This window comes from Camponotus vicinus, unplaced genomic scaffold (genome assembly GCF_025532165.1).
Source record: "Camponotus vicinus isolate PSW18456_S1 unplaced genomic scaffold, iyCamVici1.0 SCAF_3, whole genome shotgun sequence".
Classification (NCBI taxonomy): Eukaryota; Metazoa; Arthropoda; class Insecta; order Hymenoptera; family Formicidae; genus Camponotus; species Camponotus vicinus.
The window spans coordinates 12,153,707-12,179,054 of record NW_028141967.1 but is presented as its reverse complement, the minus strand read 5'-3'; the positions used below and the strand labels follow the sequence as shown (position 1 = coordinate 12,179,054).

Genomic DNA, 25,348 nt, shown 5'->3' with positions numbered 1-25,348 from the left:
GGCGTTGTCGCGGGGCGCAGTAATACCTCGCGTGTCGCGGCGCTATTGGCCGCTAATCCGCGCACCCCTGCGCGCAGAATTGACGCCGCTATCGACCCTGGATCGCGAGATCCAGGGACTCACTCTGGTGCGGGCGCTCTCAGCAGATAGTCGCCAAAAATTGTCGTTATTATTTTGTGCTTCGTTGTCGAGATCCAGTCGAGAGGACGAGCCGAGGATCATCCCCTGGCCACGGGAGAAAGTGTCGGTGAGGTTGCCCATCGCTATTTTGTACGCCACGTACGCGATTCCGTCCGCGGACCGGCCGTTCTGTCGCCGTCGCCATTTTCGTGTCTCGTTGTCACTCGGGCCTTGTACCGAGCTCGCGATTTTCGTGTATTTCGGGCGACCGGAGACAAGCGACCGAGGCATCAAGGACGATCGTAACGTAGGCCGTAGCTGATAAGGAACCGTTCGTCTCTCTCCGGGATTCGGGGTGTCGTAAAACGCGTAGTGACCGGCTCTCGTATATCGACCACGTGCGCGGTAAATCGCGGGGAATGCGTCCGCTATCCGTGCTGTCGAAAAGAGTTGTCGAAACCGCGTAAGACATCCCCGCAATCGATCTCCGGGCAATTTTCGTCTGTAATTAGCGTGTATGTGAGCGTGTGACCGTGTGCGTGTGACGACATGGCAAATGTCGTGCTGTCCTTGTCGCTCTTGATACTTGTACGAATTGCGTTTATTGCGCGGTATTTGTCGTACGTTGGAGTGTGTCGCGGTGCATAATATATTAAGAAAGTGTCGAAATTCGAGGGTTTCGCATAGATAGAAAGCGGTACGCCGAAAAGAGGCGAAGCGGCGTCCGACGGCTATCGAATTCCGAGCGAATCGATCTTGCTCGTAGCAAGCGAGATTTTTCGTCTTCGCAAATCGCTTGATTACTATCGCTCAATTATTAAGCCTCATTTAAAACATAGCGCTGTCGATTAAAAGAGCGAGTAACAAAGGGAATAGATCTGTTAAATGCGTCCTCGAGGAGATTGTCGAAATTTCCGTTACGCTCTCGAAACGCCGTTCGGTTTCGCAAAGTCCGGCCATAAAAACGGGCCTGAAGGACGATAAATATCTCCGCTGTCTTGCTATGGTTATCTATTCTCTGGTATTGCTATGGTTATTATATATCACCGCTGTCGATCTGTTGTACGTTATTTCAAATTTTCGCATTTATTTTAAACTCAGTTATATTTCGTTAATTCAGTCTCGCTAATTTATGTCATTACTACTATTTCTTTCTAGAACTTGTTATTTCTTTCCCTTTATATTCTTTTCTATTATATTTCTTTTATTTAAATAAATTTGTTACAGTCTCTTTTCTATTAAATTCGCGTAACTTATTTGAGTGTTCGTTTGTCGTGAGCGTTAAATCCCGTTGTGTTCGTCAATTTTCGTAATCACCGACCGCCTCGCATAAAATAATTCTGGATCCTTTTCAACGGACCCTGCCCCTCTACCGTTAGGTGAGCTAGTCGGCCCATGGCGAAACAGGCTAACGTTCTTCGCGTTATTCTGACGATTTTGCGAACTGATACGTGGAAGACCGTATCTGGCGCCCAACTTCGAGGTCTCGAGACGGCCTTCGCTTCGCCGCGGCTCGCGCGAGAACACCCTCCATCTGAGTTCCTCCGAGCGCGAGTATCTCTATCCACCTTGTGTCTTTTTTTTTGACGGCGTTTTCGCTCCCCATTAACATCCTCCTCTCCAACACCCGAGGAGGATCGAAAAATTAAAAATAAAAAGACGTCGCAACTGATGAATAACGCGGTATTTGGCAAGACGATGGAAAATGTGCGTAATCGTGTCGACGTAAAATTATTAACAAAGTGGGACGGACGATACGGCGCAGAAGCAATGATAGCGAAACCAAATTTCCATAGTCGAAGTATTTTTTCGGAGAATCTGGTTGCCATAGAGTTACGCAAACTAGAAGTAAAATTTTATAAACCAATCTATGTCGGCATGTGCATACTCGACATTTCTAAAACGTGCTTGTACGAATTTCATCATGAGTACATGTCACCGCTATATCGTGATAAATGCCGGGTAATGTACACCGACACAGACAGTCTTATATATCACATTGAGTGCGAAGATGTCTATGAAAACATGAAGCGCGATATCAACCGATTTGATACGAGCGATTATGCGATAGACAATGCGTACGGTATACCGCTCGCGAACAAAAAAGTGCCGGGTTTAATGAAAGATGAAACTAACGGCGCTATAATGATCGAATTCGTCGGGCTTAGAGCAAAAATGTACGCGGTGAGAGTGGACGGGAAAAAGGATACGAAGAAGGTTAAAGGCGTCAAAAGTAACGTTGTTGCGAGAACGATAACATTCGACGATTACACGCGGTGTCTGAATGACGAAATAGAAATGACACGACAGCAATCTTGCATAAGATCGAAATTGCACAAAGTGTATACCGTCCGCGAGACGAAAATTGCTTTGAGTCCGTACGATGACAAGCGGTATATCGTATCTGATTCGACTGACACGTTACCATGGGGACATTATAGCATACCTTTGTAAATAAATGTATATTTTGTTTATTATTAATTGTATATATTTTGTACATAACTATGTATATATTTCTGTATTTTTATATTTCATATAGTTTTATGTAATACATATCTTACACATTTATATTTCATATATTTTTTATGTATATTTTCATTTTTCAAATATTAAATGTAAAATGTAAAATGTAAAATGTAAAATGTAAAATGTAAAATGTAAAATGTCCGTGTGTGTGTGTGTGTGTGTGTGTGTGTGTGTGTGTGTGTGTGTGTGTGTGTGTGTGTGTGTGTGTGTGTGTGTGTGTGTGTGTGTGTGTGTGTGTGTGTGTGTGTGTGTGTGTGTGTGTGTGTGTGTGTGTGTGTGTGTGTGTGTGTGTGTGTGTGTGTGTGTGTGTGTGTGTGTGTGTGTGTGTGTGTGTGTGTGTGTGTGTGTGTGTGTGTGTGTGTGTGTGTGTGTGTGTGTGTGTGTGTGTGTGTGTGTGTGTGTGTGTGTGTGTGTGTGTGTGTGTGTGTGTGTGTGTGTGTGTGTGTGTGTGTGTGTGTGTGTGTGTGTGTGTGTGTGTGTGTGTGTGTGTGTGTGTGTGTGTGTGTGTGTGTGTGTGTGTGTGTGTGTGTGTGTGTGTGTGTGTGTGTGTGTGTGTGTGTGTGTGTGTGTGTGTGTGTGTGTGTGTGTGTGTGTGTGTGTGTGTGTGTGTGTGTGTGTGTGTGTGTGTGTGTGTGTGTGTGTGTGTGTGTGTGTGTGTGTGTGTGTGTGTGTGTGTGTGTGTGTGTGTGTGTGTGTGTGTGTGTGTGTGTGTGTGTGTGTGTGTGTGTGTGTGTGTGTGTGTGTGTGTGTGTGTGTGTGTGTGTGTGTGTGTGTGTGTGTGTGTGTGTGTGTGTGTGTGTGTGTGTGTGTGTGTGTGTGTGTGTGTGTGTGTGTGTGTGTGTGTGTGTGTGTGTGTGTGTGTGTGTGTGATACAATATACTACTAAAAGAAATATTAATAAAGATTTTTTGGTATTTTTTATATTTCATATATTTTTATGTAATGCATATCTCATACATCTTATATTAAAAATACATGTACTATCGCAAGGAATATTGATAAGGATTTTTATGTATATTTTCATTTTTCAAATATTATATATATGTTATACACATATATTTTTCTAGAAAATTAAAAATAAACACTGTATGAATTAAATCACATTGTCTTTATGTATCCAAGAATTGTGCGAATTGTCAAATCCCAACCATTTCACGTAAACCTCGTTACCCCTCCTACGCAGTACTTTCTTCACGAGATACACGTCCGGATAATTCGCGCGATGCAACTCGTACTCGTAGAACGCTCCAGCGATAGATTTTTTGCGATAATCCTCCAGTAGATAGTTTACGGGATTAGTATGCTGTACTTTTGCAATTTTAAACACTTCGGTTGTCCAATTTGGCGTGTAACCTTTCTCGAAAACTGTCTTGTACTTGCTAACGCGTACCGAGTCATCTACTTTGAATTTCGCCGGACCCGCGATATTTACATGGTTGTACACAGTAGCCAAGAGTCTTTCAGCGATCGCGGGAGTAACGTCGACGGGTCGCACCGATCGTTCGATGCTTGCGCGCGTTGTAATCCGATACGAGTCGCGATAACGCGCTGATCCACTTGTAAGATCCGTTCAGCGTAAACATCTTCCACATGTCGTTTTTCAGCGTGCGATTGAATCGCTCAACGATCGATGCCTTCAATACCGAATATGTAGAATAGTGATTGATGTCATGTTTCCGCATGAGCCGTTGCACGTCAGCGTTATAAAATTCCTTCCCCATATCAGTCTGTAAGTTTTTCGGACATCTTTTGCTATCTCGAATTATCTCGGCGATAGCGTCAGCTGTCTCGCTTCCGCCTTTACTCTTGAGTGGTATGGCCCACGCGTGCTTGCTCAACGCATCGATGACTGTGAGTATGTAGTGGTAACCTCTGTTGAAACGAGAGTACGGACGCATCTCGACAATGTCAGCTTGCCACAGGTCATCGTATCCCCGCACTATGACGTGTCTTCGGGGAAAATTTTTTCTCGCCGGCGCGTGCAATTCGTTCACCAACTGCTGTTTCTCTAAACTATGTTGTTTCTTCGCTTCCTCGGTTATTCCCGATCGCCGATCCATCGTTGTTTCGATTCATCGATCAAACGATGTGTGCCTCGAGTATCACCGTGCGTTTTATCATTCGTTGCTAGACGTTCCTGGCCCGTTCGATAGCCGTTCATAGCTGTTCGATAGCCGTTCATAGCTGTTCGATAGCCGTTCGATAGCCGTTCATAGCTGTTCGATAGCCGTTCGATAGCCGTTTGATAGCCGTTCGTAGCTGTTCGTAGCTGTTCGATAACCGTTCGATAGCCGATCGATAGCCGTTTATAGCTGTTCGATAGCCGTTCCCAACCCGTTCGATAAACCTTTGCAGATGTTTAATAATTGTACAATAGCCGCTCCTAAACCGTTCACCACAGCCGCTCATTACAGGTTCATAGCCGTTTCTGAATTAGTGTTAATCGCACGCCGAAGCTCGTTTATCGCAGTCTGTAAAGCTCGCACGTCCCTCTCAAACGCAGTCAGCTTCTCGTCTGATTCTTTCTGCTGATTCTTCAACGTTTTAACGCATTGTTCCACGTACAGTTTGTTGACTGCATCGGTATCAGCCTCAGGTTGCGCTACACGGCGAAACTTGCGCGACCTCGCGTCATAGTACGTAGCGACGCGACACAGAGTGTTTTGACGCAAGTAACTTGTCACCGATTTACCCCAATGATCGCTTGTTCTAATTGCTTCATTTCTCCGTTCGAATAATCCAAATTTGTTGATGGGCATTTTTTTCTCGATGCGAGTGACGTCGATCGACTGATCAGTTTTGTCGAGACACCGTTTAATTTATTATAAGACCAACTTCGCGAAGTTCATCGATGATCTCGTTGTCGTGAGCGTTGTGGCCAGCTCGGCGCGAAGCGTTGAGCAATCGTAGACGATCCACTAGCTCGTTGGGATCGTCCCAGTGCACGTAATCGATCTTATTGTCAGTTAGCGTCATCGCGCGAGGCATGAATACTCCCGTACCGCATTTTTTCTTTTTCGATTCGATCGACATTAACGGTGCAATTATGTGTTTATACTTGTATCCCCTGTTGCTCTTTAATTGACCTTGCGCACTCGTCGCCATTAATATGCTCTTATATTTTTGCATATCGTCCTCAGTGTATATGTCATCATCGCGAATTCTCTTGAAGATCAACTCGTATAATCCAGGTGTACCAATGTACCTCACTTTGTCTATGATTATAGAGTCATCTGCGCCGATGTCGAATCGTTTGTTACCGAGCCACATTTCATTCTTGTCGAAATAGACACCGTACACGTAATCGATCTGGTTTTTTTTGTCGCCACTAAGGTGAGCGCCCATGTACTTTTGTGCCAGTGGTCCGAAGTGCTCTCGTAACATTTTTTGACCTTCCAACGTTTGTGACATGTTTCGAACAGATGGTGATTCGAGCGGGTTGCCCATGGTTTCGAAAACATTTTCGATTGCGAGTGATTCGGGTATCGTGGGTTGTACGATTCTCGTTGTCGCGGACGGTGTGGAGGTTATCAACGGTTCATCCGATGTATGCGATGTCGATAAACGATTCGCCTTCAATCGTTGTCTCTTTTTCGGTGTCGTATCCTCCTCCTCCTCCTCCTCCTCCTCCTCCTCCTCCTCCTCTTCCTCCTTGTACCGCTTGGGTAACGTTTTAATTATAGCATCAGTATTACTCTCCGGCTCGTTTTTCACCGTGATTAAGCTAGAGTTGTCGACAATTTTTTGTAGTGGCTCGATAATAGGCCTAAAATGGGTCTTGACCGCGATATCGTCGTCGATCTTACCGGTCTTTAAAGCGCGATGTTTCTTGCGGATCGATTCGCTCGTTTTCTCAATCTCCCTCGCAATCTTTTCACGCTCGCGAATATTATCGCTTTCAGCCATGTCGACAGAGTGTGTCTGCAGCGACTAATCGTTTTGCGGTATCGCGAACACGATAAATCCTTTTCTGTATCGCCCGTTCGTAAATGAGCTGTCCTTATCTATCACTAGGAATCCATACTTTTGTTGCCAACAAGTACGACATAATTCATTGAAATCTCCGTACGACATGTCGGTATTCATGTGATCGTTGTACACGTGTTTCAAGTTGGTACCGTCCTGTTTAAACAAGATCAGCAGGTTCGCGTTGTCGCGTATAAGATGTTTTGGTATTCTCGCGTACGTCTGACAGAGATAGAAGCAGTCGACGTTCGAGTGACGACCCATTGAGAAGTACTCTCTTATCGTATTTTGCTTGTCGTATTTTGCACGCCACGTCATCGAAGACGAAAATCGAGTTTGGACGTGCCTCGCTCGGTGGAATGACGTCACTGTTATTGGAGAACGTAAAATAGCCGATTTCGTCGATCGGCGTCAACAAATTCTCCAGATATCGATATTTCGGCTGTTGCAGCGACTTCAAGTACACGTACACGTTCTCGAAACGTACACCATGCGGGCTTTCCAGTAGACTTATCAGAACGTTGGTTTTACCACAATTCGAGGGGCCGCAAACGATCGCGCGTATAGTAGTCGGTAGCATCGTACCGTGCCTGCGCATCTCCGCGTTGTCCTCCATTGATCGTAATCTGTCGTCGCAATTTGTCACGCATATCGTCAAAGGTTGTTGTACGAATCTCATTTTTTTCAACACTGCTGATTGGATCGAACGCCTGCCTATTTATAGGTGCGCGAAATCACGAGTCGCTCAGTAGAGAAAAAATGTTCACCCTGCTAACAAATCCTTTCGATATTCGCGATTTGAGCGTCGAACAGCTACAATTTGTGCGAAAGCAGTTCTATTGAGAACGTGCGGTGATTACGTCCACTACGTGTGGGACAAACTTCCGGAACACATAAAAGCGGATCCGGAGGTTCAGACGTATCGTCGCTGTTACGAACATTACAATCAGCCGTGGCAGGAAACGCACATCGACGGTCCGGCGCCGTTGATAAAGAATTGCGGCGAATGTCAACGAAAATAGGTAGAGGCCTATTAAATCACGCGATAAACGCACTTCCGATCGAATTCCATATTCCCGGCTATCAGTTTTGCGGACCAGGCACGCGGTTGCAAAAGCGATTAGTCAGAGGCGATCGAGGTATAAATCCATTGGACGCGGCGTGTCGCGAACACGATATAGCATACTCTCGGAACAACGATCTCACCGAGAGACACGCGGCGGATAGGATACTCGCTGAGAAAGCGCGGAATCGCATCGTTGCGAAAGATTCGACTCTCGGTGAGAGAGCCGCCGCCACAACTGTCTGGGCAGCGATGAAAGCCAAGACGAAGCTCGGTATGGGTCTGAAGACGAAGACGAAGAAAAAAACGGTGAAGAAACGGATATTTCCGGTAGCGAAATGCGGCGGTGTATTGCCGATTCTACCAATGTAGGGTGCGCTCGGATCCCTGATCGGTGGAGCGGCTGGTGTAGCGAAAGTGGTGAACGACGGAAAAGCCGCGCAACCTCAGTTGCAAGAGATGCTACGTCACAATCGCGCCATGGAAGGTCACGGATTATATCTCGCTCCTTACAAATACGGACGAGGAGCCTCAACGAGAAAAAAAAAACGTCAAAGAGACGCTAAAAATGCCGCAGGGCGCAACTACCAACATACAATTGCTACAACTGGCAAAACGTATGCACATTCCATATTTTAGAGGTGTTTTCATGCGCAACTCGTTACCGATCGGTGGTATATATCAAAACGAGAGCGGCATCGTAAATTTGGATAGCGTCGAAGGACCAGGTACTCATTGGGTAGCGTATGCAAAGAGGGGGAATCGCGCTATATATTTCGACAGTTTCGGCAATCTTCGACCACCGAATGAATTGGTGCGATATCTCGGACGAAACGTAACGAAGATACAGTACAATTACACACCTGTTCAAACTTACGATCAGAGTATCTGCGGACAATTGTGCTTGCAGTTTCTTCGAACGGTCGATGCATGTGAATTTAAAGACAGATATTGCGCTATTTAACTCAGTATTCGTTAAACAGTTTCGTCGACATGTCTATGACGTTCACATTGACTGGGAAGAGTAGCGTTCTCACGGCAAACTTCTTTCCCATCGTAGATTTGAGCGACGGCGATTACGAGCTCGGTCTAACGGATTTTGAGACTTATCACACGATACCGAATGTAAATTCCTCGAATAATAAATTTTACTTTGGCGAAGACGACGAGGAAATTACGATTCCTGAGGGATCGTATGAGTTGCAAAATATACATGAATTTTTGAAACATGCAATTTCACGGAAACATCGCGATGAGAAACACATTGACGGCGGTGACTATGAAGATGGCGAATATCCGATAGTGCTCCGCGCTAATTACAATACAATGAGGAGCGAGATCAAATGTGCCTACAGAATAAACTTTACCAAACCTGACAACATTGGATCGCTGCTAGGATTCTCGAATCGTATTCTCGAGCCGCGAAAATGGTACGAATCAAACATGCCGATTAACATTCTCAACGTGAATATTATCCGTATAGAGTGTAACGTGACCGCGGGTGCGTACAACAACGGCATACTCGTTCATACGATACATGAATTTTCACCGAGAGTACCACCGGGATATAAGATATCGGAAACGCCTGCACAGATCATTTACCTGACGATCATCGCGCGGAGCATTACGGATTTAACGTTACGCGTTGTCGACCAGAACGGACGATTGCTCGATTTTCGAGGAGAAGAGATCACCGTAAGATTGCACGTACGTATGCGACGTATGAGATGCTCGTATTGAACGGATCGAAAGACGTGAGATAACGCAATCTTTACGAGACCAGCAACACCACCAACAACAACAACAACAAGAACAACGTCGACGTTCGCTAATATCAAATCATCCAAGAAAAAGAAACTCAGCGCATCGAACGTTGCATTTTTACAATCTTTGGGATTTGCGGTGCGAAACAGCTGAACGATGACCGACATTCTCAACATCGGTGATGAACCGATCTTTGACAATCGTATCATCAAGATCGAGACTCACACGTACAACCCGTTCGCCAATACAACGTTCGGACACAGTGACGAGATAAGAATACCCATACAACAACAGGATCTGTATACGCTGCCGTACGAGAGTTTCCTATACATCGAGGGACAACTAACGGGGAAAAAAACAGCAACAGTTGAAGGAGAAAGTGATGTGGTACTGGGAAATAATTGCGTCGCATTCATGTTCGATGAGATTCGATACGAACTCGATGGCGTTGAGATTGATCGCAATAGAAACGTAAGAATAACTACTACGCTCAAAAACTATGTAACGGTATCATCCGATAGAAACGTGATTATGAAAAACGCCGGCTAGGATCCGTTGACCTATGCGAATGGACATTTCAATTTTTGCGTACCGCTCCACATGTTATTGGGATTTTGTGAGGATTATAAACGAGTGGTGATTAACGCTCGTCACGAATTGATCTTAATACGATCGCGCAACGATAATAATTGTCTGTTTGCAAATTCTAAAACGCTGGAGCCTGTGATGAACATATTCAAGATACAATGGCGAATGCCTCACGTGCTGTTGAGCGAGATCGAAAAACTGTCGATGCTGCGTGCTCTGGAAAGCGGACGATATCTCAGCATGGGTTTTCGCTCGTGGGATCTGTACGAGTATCCGCTATTGCAGCTTACAACAAGCATTCGTGGGCCATTAAGACTGCGACTCAACTGGAGAAACCACGATACGTTATCTTCGCTATGCAAATAGACCGGAAGAATTCCTTGACTAAGAATGCGACTCAATTCGACAACTGCCAATTAATCAACGTGAAACTCTATCTGAATTCGGAATGTTATCCGTACGACGATATGAATCTGGATTTCAATAAAGGCAGATGTGCCATTCTGTACGACACGTACGCGCGCTTCTGCAAGAACTATTACGGATACGAGTATCTCGAGCCGAGTCTCTCCGTCTATACGTTTCAACAAGACGGTCCGTTCGTGATTATCGATTGTTCTCGACAAAACGAATCGGTCAAGAGCGCAACCGTGGATGTGAGATTGGAATTTGAATGTAAGGAGAACGTGCCGGCGAATACCACTGCGTACTGCCTCATCATACACGATCGTGTGATCCAGTACAATCCGTTGACTAACGTTGTACGCAAAATCACCTAAGCGATAACATCGACACATGAGAGAGGGGAGGAGGATATAAATCAAAGTGCTGCGAGATGATTTTAGAGTTTCCCATTCCTCTCGACTGATGCATCGGGGAGAGAGAGAGAGAGAGAGAGAGAGAGAGAGAGAGAGAGAGAGAGAGAGAGAGAGAGAGAGATCGTCATGTCTATACCAACGTTTGTGGATCTGCAAGGATTTATCATCGACAAACTATTCTTCGTGAAAGAAGCGGCAGTCCTGAGGAAGGGATATGTTCTCTCGCATTATTTTTTCGCAAATCCTGTACCGTGGAGCGTGCTAACAAAATCTGAGCAACGTCAAGTTTTATGGGTGATTAGAAATCATCACGGATTACAATGGGAAGACGGAAACGTTCCATATGACTTGGCTCACCGTGTAATTACAACAGCAGTCGTTGGTACGATACACGAAAAAGAATCATCTGTCGTGTACGTTAAAGGACTTGAAAAGCGAAAATGGCTGACCGATATACTAGACGATGCGGGAAACGGCTATATCATTGAAACCTTGGATGCAGATTACGAAGATATTGATTCTCTAAATAAATTAGATATTACCAATAGTATGCGATGTGGAAAACATGTTAAGAATTGTGCATTACAAAATGTATTCAAAATATTTAACTGGTGGTTGCAACGCCAGAAAGAATTGCAAGAAAAATAAAAAATGTAAACATTAATATGTGTTATCTCTTATTTCCCCACCCTAATCCTTCATTGCGTTTCTAAGAATTTTTATCTGAGCGCCGTCTCCCCTTCTCCTAAATTTCAGAACGTTAGAAGCATTGATCCCCCCACCACATTATACTTTTGGAAGATGAGCGTTATGTATATTCGGTTATTTCTTATAAGATCAGTGTCGCGTTAACACCGCTCTCGTGGTTCACTTTTCATAACTCCCAGAGAAATGTACTACGTCGAAAGAAACAGCAGCAGCGGCATCGGAAGACGCGTGAATAATTACATGCCGAGTCGTAATAAAACTTCATCGTTTGAGAACAAATGTGACGAGTAAGTTTAGTTTAACTTTTTTCTATTTTTCGATTTTTACAAATTGTATTATTACTATTATTTAATTTTAATTTTTCTGTAGCATTTCGTTGGAGCGTCGTGCGGTTCGTATACTAGGTAGACGATACGCATTGACAGCTACGGAATTCAAATTCCTCGAAATTGGTATCAACGTGGGTCCACCGAGTTACGTGGAGATTGTCATAGGAGATCATCGAGGAAAGGAACTGATATTATCTCTCGAAACGTGGAAGGGACTCTACGAGCAACGTCGCAATATTCAAAATTTACCTCGAAACGACTCTAAAGATGACTACAATTTCATAAGCGTTGGACCGCTAACAGTGAGAATTCGTACGATTAACGACGTCAAACTCATAAGTCTCGAATCTTCAAACGTATGCTTGATGATGGTCGAATCGACGTTACATCGTATGTTCGATCTCGATCAATGCATAGATGTAACTTTTGATCGATTGGATAAAATTATCCAAACAGTTGATGTCAAATTTACGCAATTCTCCAATATCGCTTCCACTGTAATAAATCCGAAAGAAATATCAAATGAAATACGAGCGAGTGACGCTTTCAACAAGCATCAACTCGTCGATTGCGAACTGGCAGCTTTAGTTTTTAGTCCATAGTACGTAAGAAAAATATATATAAAACATAAATAAAGAGTTTTTTAAGTCTAAATCATGACGTAATTTCTTCGCACGCATTTCCATCCACCCAATCCTTCAAAGAATACTTCTATTTATATTGTTTATTAACTGGTAATATTGTATACTTGCGATAATACAGAGATGACAAAGAGAGATAAAAGGGATAAAGAGAGAAAGAGAGAGGGATATTCAGAGATTGTTGGGAGCACAAAAGAAAAAATTTTTTTGTAACTGAACCTAGGGTTGAAAATGTGTTGTTATCTCGCTATGATTCACAGATTGCTCGAAAACGTCGGACCCCGAAATATCTCAAAAATGTGTTGTTATCTCGCTATGATTCACAGATTGCTCGAAAACGTCGGACCCCGAAATATCTCAAAATATAAGTTTATGACTAATATTGTATACTTGCGATAATACAGAGATGACAGAGAGAAAGAGAGATAAAAGGGATAAAGAGATAGATAGAGGAATAGAGAGGGGGAGAGAGAGAGGGATAGAAAGATAAAGGGATAAAGAGAGAAAGAGAGAGAGAGCGAGAGAGAGGGAGGGATAGAGAGAGAGACCCAAAATCTTCTTCAAAGGAATACCGCCATTTTTGTTTATACGTGCGTCCCCCGCCCCGCAGCCCCCGCGCCATCGAAATCCCCTCCGTCCCGCGTGACGTCATCCCCCCTCCATCCTGCGTGACGTCATTCCCCCGCGCCGCTGAGATCTCCTCGCCCCTCACCCCCCCTGAAATCCCTGGGTTAGAAACCGCCTAGTACTAACTATTGATTATATATAAGTGGATGACATTATGTATCCTTTATAATATATAAAACATTTGACCCAACAAAATTAAATAATAATATAATTTATCTATTTCATATAAAATTTTACATAAAAAATTCATATAAAAATTTTATTTATATTTATACTTGCATATCGCACTTTACATCTTAAATAGATAATGAATTATTTTCGTTTATTCACCGGACATTTACTTGTCCGACTTATAAAATCAACTTAATATCTGAAGCATTGAGATCAGAAATTAAATTGAACAATATATCTTTAATGTTATTTATTACTCTTTGCAAACTTTATATAATTCTCCTAACTAAAACTTAATTATGAGAATGATAGCACATCGCACATCGTCGCGTAGCGGTAAACCAACGAACTAACACATCCTTGCATGCTCGCGCGAAACTTTGACGTCCGAGACCGGACATCATATCGACGTCCAAATATTGGCCGTTAACGGATGTCTGGAATCAGACGTCCCACACAGCATGAAAGATTTCTGAAATATTTTGGAAATATTGCATTGCAAGATTTGAAATATTTCAGAAATCTTTCATGAAATTTTTCTAAAATATAAATATCCCTCTAAAAAACCTTACAAAGGTAAAAAAAGTACGCCAAGTACATAAAAAATATTCCATCTTGTATGCAACAAAACGTTTAATAAAAAAATATCGCTAAAAATAATTTATAAAAATTTTCCCTCAAAAAATATATATAATTTTTCTAAAAAGAAAATCAAAACTAAATATGAAATCAAAAATTAACTAGCCAAGTACATTGATGCAATTGATAGGATTTGTAATTTGAAATAAATTTATCACAAATTCTATCTTGCATTTATGTATTATAGATTCTCGACAAAATGAAAATGATTTTCAAAATAAGTTCAATACTTTGTATGATATATAAAAATACATTATTATGTGTGATCCAAATAAATATTTGTACAAAATATGAAATAGCACTAATATATTGCGGCTTTTATATTAGATTACAAATAGTAAGTCATGAAACTATTTAACACTTACTGCAATAACATCGACTGTATTAATCGCCAATTTTGAATTTAAAAGAGAAAAACTAATTGATTTGTTTTAAGATCATAAGTTTTACTAAGTAGACCTGGAATTAAAGGATTTAAGAAAAGTTACATACAAAACTTGGCGTGCTCGGGTCATATTAATCTATAATTGAAATTAATTACATGTATATAATTCGCAAACTTTATAAAATTATGTATATTTGTAAATTTGTAAAATTATGTGTATTATAATTTGACTCGAGCACGCCAAGTTTTTGTAAGTCGCTTTGGTCTTAATTTTTTTAGTTCCGAATTTACTTGGCAAAGCTTATGATTAATTTCAAAATTAAATATTTCATAATAATAAAAATGTGTAAATTGTAATACAACTCGGGTAAAATTTTTGTATGTAACTTTTCTTAAATCCTTTAATTCCAGGTCTACTTAGTAAAACTTATGATCTTAAAACAAATCAATTAGTTTTTCTCTTTTAAATTCAAAATTGGCGATTAATACAGTCGATATTATTGCGATGTTATTGGCGATTAATACAGTCGATGTTATTGCAGTAAGTGTTAAATAGTTTCATGACTTACTATTTGTAATCTAATATAAAAGCCGCAATATATTAGTGCTATTTCATATTTTGTACAAATATTTATTTGGATCACACATAATAATGTATTTTTATATATCATACAAAGTATTGAACTTATTTTGAAAATCATTTTCATTTTGTCGAGAATCTATAATACATAAATGCAAGATAGAATTTGTGATAAATTTATTTGAAATTACAAATCCTATCAATTGCTTCAATGTACTTGGCTAGTTAATTTTTGATTTCATATTTAGTTTTGATTTTCTTTTTAGAAAAATTATATATATTTTTTGAGGGAAAATTTTTATAAATTATTTTTAGCGATATTTTTTTATTAAACGTTTTGTTGCATACAAGGTGGAATATTTTTTATATACTTGGCGTACTTTTTTTACCTTTGTAAGGTTTTTTAGAGGGATTTCACACCTTTTTGTAAAATTTATATCTTTTCTGCAAAAAATATATATGCATTTTTAGCATTTCGAGGCCAACTTTTGTATTACTAAATCATTTATTAATTGCCATTTGGTACTTTTAGTACATACAATGTTTGTGTAATGTTCATCGATTATATTCTTACCTTCATGAAAAATTCTACTATTAACTTTATACGTATTCGCACCAATACGTATTTTTTCCGTAGGTATTAAATTATTTTGTCCCTTTTAGTTCCTGTATACTATATTATTATATATTACAAGTCAAAATTACTATTGATTTAATTAAGTTTTTATTATTACATATTTACTATTATAGATTTCATTATTATTGCATTATTTTTTATTATAAAATAAAATTTTGTTTCACGTATGAAGAATCAAAGAAAGTTTTAGAAGTTTAGATTTAATTGAACGATAAGACATGTTGCAATTCTGTCATTGTATTAGATCTTAAATAAAATTGAAATTTAGCCATTACTAGGTCTATAAGAGAAAAAAAAAGAAGTTAAAAATTCGAAATAACTTAAACAGATGTATGTAATAAGTAAATCATAATAATATAATTACCATAAAAGTTTGATATAAGTTTGTTGCGTATCGTAATAAATATTATTTTATAAAGCAGCATCAACATATATAATCCATCCTCCCACAACTTAAAATATAGTATATAATATATATATATATATATATATATATATATATAAAATATAATTATATACATATATATACGTGTGTGTGTGTGTGTGTGTGTGTGTGTGTGTGTGTGTGTGTGTGCGCGCGCGCGTGTGCGCGTGTGCGCGCGCGCGAGCGTGTAGAAATTTACATATTTGACTGCGCAATCATAATTATAGTTACATAGACATTTATTACATTTGCCTGCGTAGACACAAATATAGTTACGCAGAAATATTCCCTACATCTATAATTTTACATATATATATATATATACAGGGTGTCCCATTTTAACTTGGACAGTAAAATATCTCAAAAACTAAGCCCAGCAAACAAAAATGTTTCAGACAAAAGTTGTATGGTTTCGAGGGGGACATAAGATGGTACCATTGGTTTGACCTTGAAGAGTTATTTGAAGGTCACATGAAGGTCACCTTCAATTTCTTAAATGGAACCTACTATTTGTCATTGCATATTCTTGTAGCTTATCTCGAGAGCTTTCCAAAACACTATAATTAAGTACCTTTTCGTTAAGTACTTTTTGAGTTACGAGGCTTGAAATAATTTCTTAATTTTACGTAAACCGTAAAACATCCTACCTTAAAAAGTGTATGTTAAGTCGATTACTCGACTATATCGAAACGTTGAAGCCTTCTTTTCTGCGATGCTGATTGGATGCTGGTGCGTTGCGATATATTCGCGGTAAGTAGCGTAGCGCTCGAGCGCTTTGTCATCCATAACCTATCTGTTACTTTGGTCTTTCGTGCTACATAGTAGTTCGTTAAAAAAGAAGTAAAAAGAATCTCGTGAAGAGGATAGAAAAAGAAGAAAGAGAAAAAGAAGAAAAATCGAATAAAGAAGGTATGTAAATATGTGTATAAATAATGTTCTTTTTTAAAAGAAAGTATGAAAAACTTTGATCGCGAAAAGGTCATACCATTTGTACATATTTATATTTACAATTATATTTACAATATGTATAAAATATATAAGCTATATTGTAATTATATGTATGTACATATATATACATATATATAATATATATACATTACATATACATATGTACACATATATGTTAATATGTAAAATAATATAATATAAATTATATTATTTTTATTTGTAGTTAAATTACACTAATAATTTAAATCCTCTCAAGAATATATATAGAAGTTATTTGTAAATATGCATTATATGTTCTACGTTATCTTATATGCGTAGTAATGATTTAAGAGTATATGTATTAATGCGAATAGCATTCAACATTACTAATCTAATTTAAATATTGCAGGAAGAGTTTGCTTATAAAGAAGCTTGTACAACAAGTTTGTTATCCAGGAAATATATAGCTATTCCTTTATATAAGCTTTTGTATAAGTAAACTCTTCCTGTAATAATTAAATTAGATTAATAATGTTGAATTCTATTGCGTAGTAATGATTTAAGAGTATATGTACTAATGCGAATAGCATTCAACATTACTAATCTAATTTAAATATTGCAGGAAGAGTTTGCTTATAAAGAAGCTTGTACAACAAGCTTGTTATCCAGGAAATATATAGCTATTCCTTTATATAAGCTTTTGTATAAGTAAACTCTTCCTGTAATATTTAAATTAGATTAATAATGTTGAATTCTATTTAAGTTAGTACGTATATTCTTAAATCATTACAATATGTTATTTATAAAAATACATGTATTAAACTGTATCTTATATATACCATAATAATGTACTAATGTGGATAGATTTAAATTTATTAATTTAATTTAAATATTGCAAGAAGAGTTTGTTTATAAAGAAGCTTGTATAAAGAAGTGCCTATACATTTTTTAGATTATTGCATATACTAGATAACTTATGTATGTAATATATATATATTTTTTTAAATAGTTTAGTTTATTGAAAAAAACTAATAAGAATTGTGTATAGGTTATACTTAAAAAATATTTAAAAAATATTCAAAATATATTAAATATACTCACTAAATTTTTATCAATAAAACAAACAATATATATTTTATAAATATTTCCTATATATAATTCTTTAGTTTTCAAAGAATCAAGTTATTTTTAAAGTTTTATATATTATAAAAATTATCTTGCGCAAACAATAATAATCCAGAAAATGAATAATCACTTTTTTATACAAATTTTTTTATTAGCAATTTTTCTTGCAAAATTTAAATTAGATTAAGAATGTTGAACTCTATTTGCATTATAGTAAATATGTTCTTAAATAATTATTATTGTATATATATATATATATATATATAAGATAAAGTATAAGTAAAGATAATACATATATATTAAAAAATAACTTAGTTGAAAAATAGTAAGAATTATAGTAGAAAATATTTATGAAGTATTTATTATTTATTATGTTAATAAAAATTTAATGAACATAGTTATATATATGTAACTGTATTAAGATTCGTACAATTCTTGTTATTTTTTAATAAATCAATGTATTATATGATGTATTATCTTGCATACACACTAATGGTTAAGAAGTATATATGTAATAATGTAGGGAGAGTAGGTTTACAATTATTAATGTAATTTAACTATAAATAAAAATAATATAATCTATATTATAATATATATATATTTAATTATATATATATATATATATATATATATATATATATATGTATAAGTATACAGGGTGTCCCAAAAGTCCCGATACGGTCGAATATTTCATAAACTATGCACTTTAGAAAGAAATGTTTCAGACAAAAGTTGTATAGCTTGAAGGGGGCCATAAGATGGTGGCAATGATTTGACCTTGGAGAGTCATTTGAAGGTCACGTGAAGGTCACCGTCAATTTCTTAAATGGAACCCTCCATTTTTTATTGCATATTCTTGTAGCTTATCTCGAGGACTTTCCAAAACGCTATAATAAAATATTTTTCCCTCAAGTACTTTTTGAGTTATAAGGCTTGAAATCATTTCTTAATTTTACATAAACCGTAAAATATCTTGTAAAATATTCATTTTTCGATTATCTAACCTTAATACTTTTCTATACAAAATAATGAGAGGAATCAATTGGTGTAAAGAAAACACATAATTGTTTCGAAAAAAAAATGTAATTGTTGATTGCAAATTACATTTTTTTTTTTCGAAACAATTATGTGTTTCCTTTACACCAATTGATTCCTCTCGTTATTTTGTACATAAAAGTATTAAGGTAAGATAATCAAAAAATGAATAATTTACAAGATATTTTACGGTTTATGTAAAATTAAGAAATGATTTCAAGTCTCATAACTCGGAAAGTACTTAATGAAAACTAACTTAATTATACTGTTTTGGAAAGCTCTCGAGATGAGCTATAAGAATATGTAAAAGTATATAGGGTATCCCATTTAAGAAGTTGGTGGTGATCTTCACGTGACCTTCAGGTGACTCTTTAAGGTCAAATTAATGATACCATCTTATGTCCCCCTTGGAACCATACAACTTTTGTCTGAAACATTTTTTCGTATCTTTTAAACTTTACGAGATATTTCAATGTCTCAAGATAAAAAACTCACCCTGTATATATATAGATATGTATACATAAATTATGCATATGTATGTATGTATGTATGTATTATTTGTATAATTTCTTATATATTATTTTTTAAAATAAATGTAAATGATTAATATTTATTTCTCTTGTTTCAGGAAAGGCGAGAAAGTTATAAAAAGTGACAAAATAAATAGTAGAAAAAGAGGAAAAGAAGAAGGAAGAGTTTAGAAAGAAAATTATTTGAGAAAACTTTTTATATTGTTATTTTAATTTAATTACAATTAGTAAGAGAAGAAGGAAGAGTGAAGAAAGAAAATTATTTGAGAAAACTTTTTATATTGTTATTTTAATTTAATTACAATTAGTATTTTATATTTAATTATATTTTAATTTTATTGTATTATAATATATTTCATTATATTGTATTTATAAAAATTTAATTAATATTTAATTTTATTACAGTGGTATTATTAATTATTATATATTGTAATTTATTTTATTTTTTTTATGTATGTGTAATTAATAAATAAATAATATTATTCAGAAGTATTGATATTATTATTAATAATAATTATGATATTGATGATAATCGATGATATGAATGATATATAAATGATGATACTGATGATATAAACTATTATAATATTGACGATAACAACAATGATAACGATAATAATGATAATGAAGATGATGATAATGATGATAACAAAATAATAATTTTAACAATAACTATAATAACCATAATAATTAACTTATTTATGTAAACTAATTTATTTAAAGTGAGAAAAACAGCAGCAACTTTATTAATTCTTTGAGTGTTGTATCGACGTCGATCCATATTTGGTTTTAAAGTAAATGATAATTGTAACTCCGATAATAATTCGTCAGATTCCATTCCTAAAGAGAATATTAATTTTTATTTTAAATTGAATTTAATCTAATAATAATAATAATTTATAAGTAATAATAATATTTAAATAATAATAAAATAATAATAATAATAATATATTATTAATATAATAATAGTATGTAGATTATTTAAATAGTAAAAGATATTTCAATAGTAAAAATTTTTTGTATAAATTATTTTCTCTTTATTAATATTTATTAATAACATTACGTGTATATATTTAAGATCTCATATATAGTATATTAATATAGAAAATTCTTATAAAATGACAAGACGTAAAATTGTACGTACTTTAGAAGAAAGATAAGAATTTTTACAACGACATCGAGAAAAAAGAAGGGAGAATCAACGACGCCGTCATGAAAATAACAAATTAGTTGAAAATTCTTCAAAAAAGTCAAATCAACAAACTATTTGTATTGCTGGTACATCAAATGATAATCGTGTAATAGAATTAGATTGGGAAATTGAAGAAAATCCTTTAAGTGTTAGATCAACATTACAATCATCTGTAGAATATCAAACTCGTTATCGATCACGGCAGAAAAAACAACCTCGTTTAAATAATATTAGTACACTATCACTTACTGATGTAATTGAATATTATATTGGTCCTATGGATGTGTATTGTATTCATTGTAATGCAAAACACTTTGCAGCTGAAAAAGTTTCTAATAGAGGATATTCATTTCATGATTGTTGTAATCATGGTGCAGTATCTGTGCAACCTTTGCCTGAATTTCCTCAATTCATTCGTAGTTTATTTGATGGTAGTCACATAAAATCTAATAATTTTTTTCAAAATATTCGTAGTTATAACAGTTCATTTTCATTTGCCTCATTTAACGCTAATTTAATTAACTTTCAAGGTAGACGAGGTAGACGTCCATATTGTTTTAAAATACAAGGACAGATTTATTATCAAATTAATAAAGCATTATATGCTGCACAAAACGAAAGTCCTACTTATGGCCAACTTTTTATCGTAGATTCAAATAAAGCAATAAATCATCGTCTTAATCAAAATTCATACATAGATTTTGAAATTGTACAAAACCTTGAACAAATAATGCGGGAATTTAATGTATTTGCTCAGTCTTATCAAATGATGGGTGAAGAATTAGAAAAGCAACGACGTTTAGAAATGGAATCTGGTGAATTATTACCGGAATTACAATTATCGTTTACTTTAAGACCAAATATGGATCGACGTCGATACAATGCTCAAAGAACTAATGAAGTTGCTGCTGTTTTTTATACAACTGCTGATGGAGAAATTCCAGACTCATACGTTACTGTATGTAATAAAAATATTAAAAGTTTACAAAAAGTTAGTATTATGGATCCCAATGTTGAACCATGGGTATATCCTTTATTTTATCCACACGGCACTCAAGGATGGCATCGTGATTTAAAAAAATTAAATAGTAATAGACGAATAACTAGAGGACAATATATTAAATACCGTATAGCTATTCGCGATGAATTTAATGGTTTTTTATTAGGACGTCGTTTATTTCAGCAGTGGCTTGTAGACAGTTATGTAAAAATTGAAAAAGATAGAATTGATTATTGTAAAAATCATCAAAAAGAATTACGTAGTGAAACATATCAAGGTTTAAGAGATTATTTACAAACTACAGCGAATAACTTAAATGGGCGTATTGAAAAAATGGTCATACTTCCTTCCACATTTATTGGATCGCCACGTAATATGTTACAAAATTATCAAGATGCAATGGCAATTGTTAGTAAATTTGGTAAACCAGATCTTTTCATTACCATGACTTGCAATCCAAAATGGCGTGAAATTGAGGAAAATCTTTTACCCGGTCAACAAGCTTGTGATAGACCTGACATATGTGCTCGTGTTTTTAACATTAAAAAGGATTATTTAATTGATTTGATTGTTAAGCAAAAGTTTTTTGGTGAAGTAGCAGCGTTTGTATACGTTATTGAATTTCAAAAACGTGGGTTGCCACATGTTCATATACTGATTACATTAAAATATAATTTTAAAATAACAACTCCGCAGATCGTTGATAAATTTATTTCTGCTGAAATTCCTGATTCATGTGAAAATCAAATCTTACATGATATAGTTATGAGACATATGATTCATGGACCTTGTAGCGATTGGTGTTTAGTAGATGGACATTGTTCGAAACATTATCCGAAACCTTTTCTCGAAGAAACTAGAATGGATGAAGATGCTTATCCTTATTATCGTCGACGAAATAATGGAAGAAATTTTGAACGTCCTGGTGGATATGTAGTTGATAATCGTTTTGTTGTTCCATATTGTCCTACTTTATCAATTATATTTAATAGTCATATAAATGTTGAAGTAGTTTCAAGTATTAAATCAGTTAAATATCTATATAAATATATTTATATATTATATATTTAAAGGACATGATGTTGCTGCTATAACTATTGAACCAATAACAGAAAGTGTTGTTATTGATCATGATGAGATACATAATTATATCGAAGCTCGTTATGTTGGATCTGTTGAAGCTAGCTGGCGTATTCTTGGTAAAAAACTACAAGATAAAAGTCACGCTATAATACGTTTACCAGTTCATCTTCCTAATGAGCAAAATATTATAATTGAAAATGAAAACATTGACAATGCAATGACTTCTGCTTTAGATCAAGTTACTATGTTAATAGATTATTTTTCATTAAACTTACGCGATGAAGAAGCAAAACAGTATTTGTATATAGAAATTCCAAGTTATTATACATTTAAAAAAGAGAAAGTTAATGGTAAAAATGTATCACGTTGGGTCAAACGTAAAAGTCATTATAATTGTATAGGACGAATGTATTCCGTTAGTCCAACACAAATAGAATTATTTCATTTACGATTATTGTTACTCACAGTAAAAGGGGCTACAAGTTTTAACGATTTAAGAACTGTAAATGGAGAAGTTTGTCAATCATTTTCAGCAGCATGTTTAGCTTCAGGTTTGATTGAAGATGATGATGAGTGGAAAAGAGCTATAAATGAAGCTGTTGGATGGATGATGCCACGACAACTTCGTAGATTATTTGTACGTATATTATTACATTGTCAACCATTACATCCTGAAGAGTTGTGGGAAAACTTTAAAATAGCAATGTCTGAGGATTATATTCGATATTTTGGTACGTTACAGGGACAAAAAAAAGCATATGTACAAATTAATAGGATGCTTCGTAGTAGAAGGTAAAAGTTTTGTTGATTTTCCACAAATGGAACTAACAGAAAATGAAGAAGAAGAGGATTGCATGGCATTTGAAGAAGCTATGGAAATAGGTACCAAACAATATAAACAATTAAATAATAAGCAGAAAGAGATCGTCGATCTTATATTAAATGAATTAGAAAATAATATTATCTCTAATAATTGTTTTTATATTGATGGTCCAGGTGGATCAGGTAAAACATATATATACACAACTATCTATTATTTAGCTAGAATTAAAAATAAACGTGTATGTACAATGGCATTTACAGGTATTGCAGCTACATTATTACCTTTTGGAAAAACAGTCCATAAGATATTTGGATTACCAGTTCCATTATTTGCTGATTCATCATCAATTATTAAAATCCAATCAAAAGAAGCTCAATATTTAAAAGAAATTGATATTTTTATTTGGGATGAAGCACCAATGGCACCACGATATGCTTTAGAAATAATGGACCGAACATTGCGTGATATTATGAATAATGATATTCCTTTCGGTGGAAAAATTGTTTTATTAGGTGGTGATTTTAGACAACTTTTGCCTATTAAAGTACATGCTACTCGAAGTGAAATTGTAAATCTTTCTATTAAGTTTAGTTCTCTTTGGAAACATTTCGTAAAATTCTTTTTAATACAAAATATGAGAGTTCTTCCAGAAGAAATTGAATTTGTAAAATTTTTATTGAATGTTGTAGATGGTACATTAAATGATCTTAATGATAATATACAAATTCCTGAATGTTGTATAGCATCTATTAACGCTGATATTGTGGAAGATATATATGGTGATTTAATAAGAAAAAAAGAATTTGTTAAAATGTCTAAATGTGCCATACTTTCTGCAAGAAATATTGATGTAGATTAATAATGATGTAAATTATTGATGTAAATTAATAAGATATTGATGTGAATTAATAAGAAAGTTGTGGAATTATTAGATATAAATGAAGAACGAATTTATACAAGTGTAGATACTGTCGTGAATAATGACAATGGTGACATGAGTGAAGCATTGTTACCAGAATATTTAAATAGTTTATCTCCATCGTCTCTTCCTCCTCATGAATTGCGTTTAAGACCAAATTGTATTATTATGTTAATTAGAAATTTAAGTATCAATGAAGGTCTTTGTAATGGCACTAGATTAATGATTATAGAGCTTAAAGATCATTTATTAAAATGTAAGATTTTAATAGGTGACAAAATAGGAGACATTGTTTTTTTTGAATCGTATAACGTTATATTGCGAAAATGTATTTCCATTTACTTTTTCTAGGAGACAATTTCCAATAAAATTAGCTTTTGCCATGACGATTAATAAATCACAAGGACAGACGTTTGATAGAATTGGATTAGATCTTCGCAAAGATGTTTTTAATCATGGACAACTTTATGTTGCTTTTTCGCGAGTTCGTTCTTGGCAAGCATTAAAAGTTTATCTTGGTAATCAACGAAATAACAAATTTGTTAAAAATTATGTATATAAAGAAATTTATATTTAATTTTTTATTTATTAAATGTGAAAAAAACACAATTTTGTTAAAGTAATAATAATAATAATAATTTGTTCAGGGAATATATAAAAATTTTTTACAAATATAAATTTTAATATTGGAAAATTTTACATTTTATTTACTAATACAATGCAGTGTG

General features: G+C 35.4%; 2 protein-coding genes across 2 annotated transcripts; both read left to right on the top strand.

Moving 5' to 3' along the window:
• Nucleotides 1–1,998: 1,998 nt before the first annotated feature.
• LOC145969311 (uncharacterized) lies at nucleotides 1,999–2,574 on the top strand. The gene has a single exon (XM_083095320.1). It carries the CDS (start codon nucleotides 1,999–2,001, stop codon nucleotides 2,572–2,574), a length of 576 nt encoding a protein of 191 aa, XP_082951446.1.
• Nucleotides 2,575–21,525: 18,951 nt separating this feature from the next.
• Nucleotides 21,526–24,560, top strand: LOC145969059 (uncharacterized). Its single transcript, XM_083094920.1, has 7 exons — nucleotides 21,526–22,813; nucleotides 22,869–22,994; nucleotides 23,412–23,609; nucleotides 23,653–23,760; nucleotides 23,875–23,883; nucleotides 23,962–24,261; nucleotides 24,391–24,560. Exons 1-7 carry the CDS (start codon nucleotides 21,526–21,528, stop codon nucleotides 24,558–24,560), a joined length of 2,199 nt encoding a protein of 732 aa, XP_082951046.1.
• Nucleotides 24,561–25,348: the final 788 nt, after the last annotated feature.

Bases quoted from the DNA above. Each gene is read 5' to 3' on its own strand.
- LOC145969311 (XM_083095320.1), top strand. From the start codon at position 1,999: ATGTGCATACTCGACATTTCTAAAACGTGCTTGTACGAATTTCATCAT.
- LOC145969059 (XM_083094920.1), top strand. From the start codon at position 21,526: ATGCGGGAATTTAATGTATTTGCTCAGTCTTATCAAATGATGGGTGAA. The intron at 22,995-23,411 runs GTAAAAAACTAC...AATCATTTTCAG, and splicing joins AGCTAGCTGGCGTATTCTTG to CAGCATGTTTAGCTTCAGGT. The intron at 23,610-23,652 runs GTACGTTACAGG...ACAAATTAATAG, and splicing joins GGATTATATTCGATATTTTG to GATGCTTCGTAGTAGAAGGT.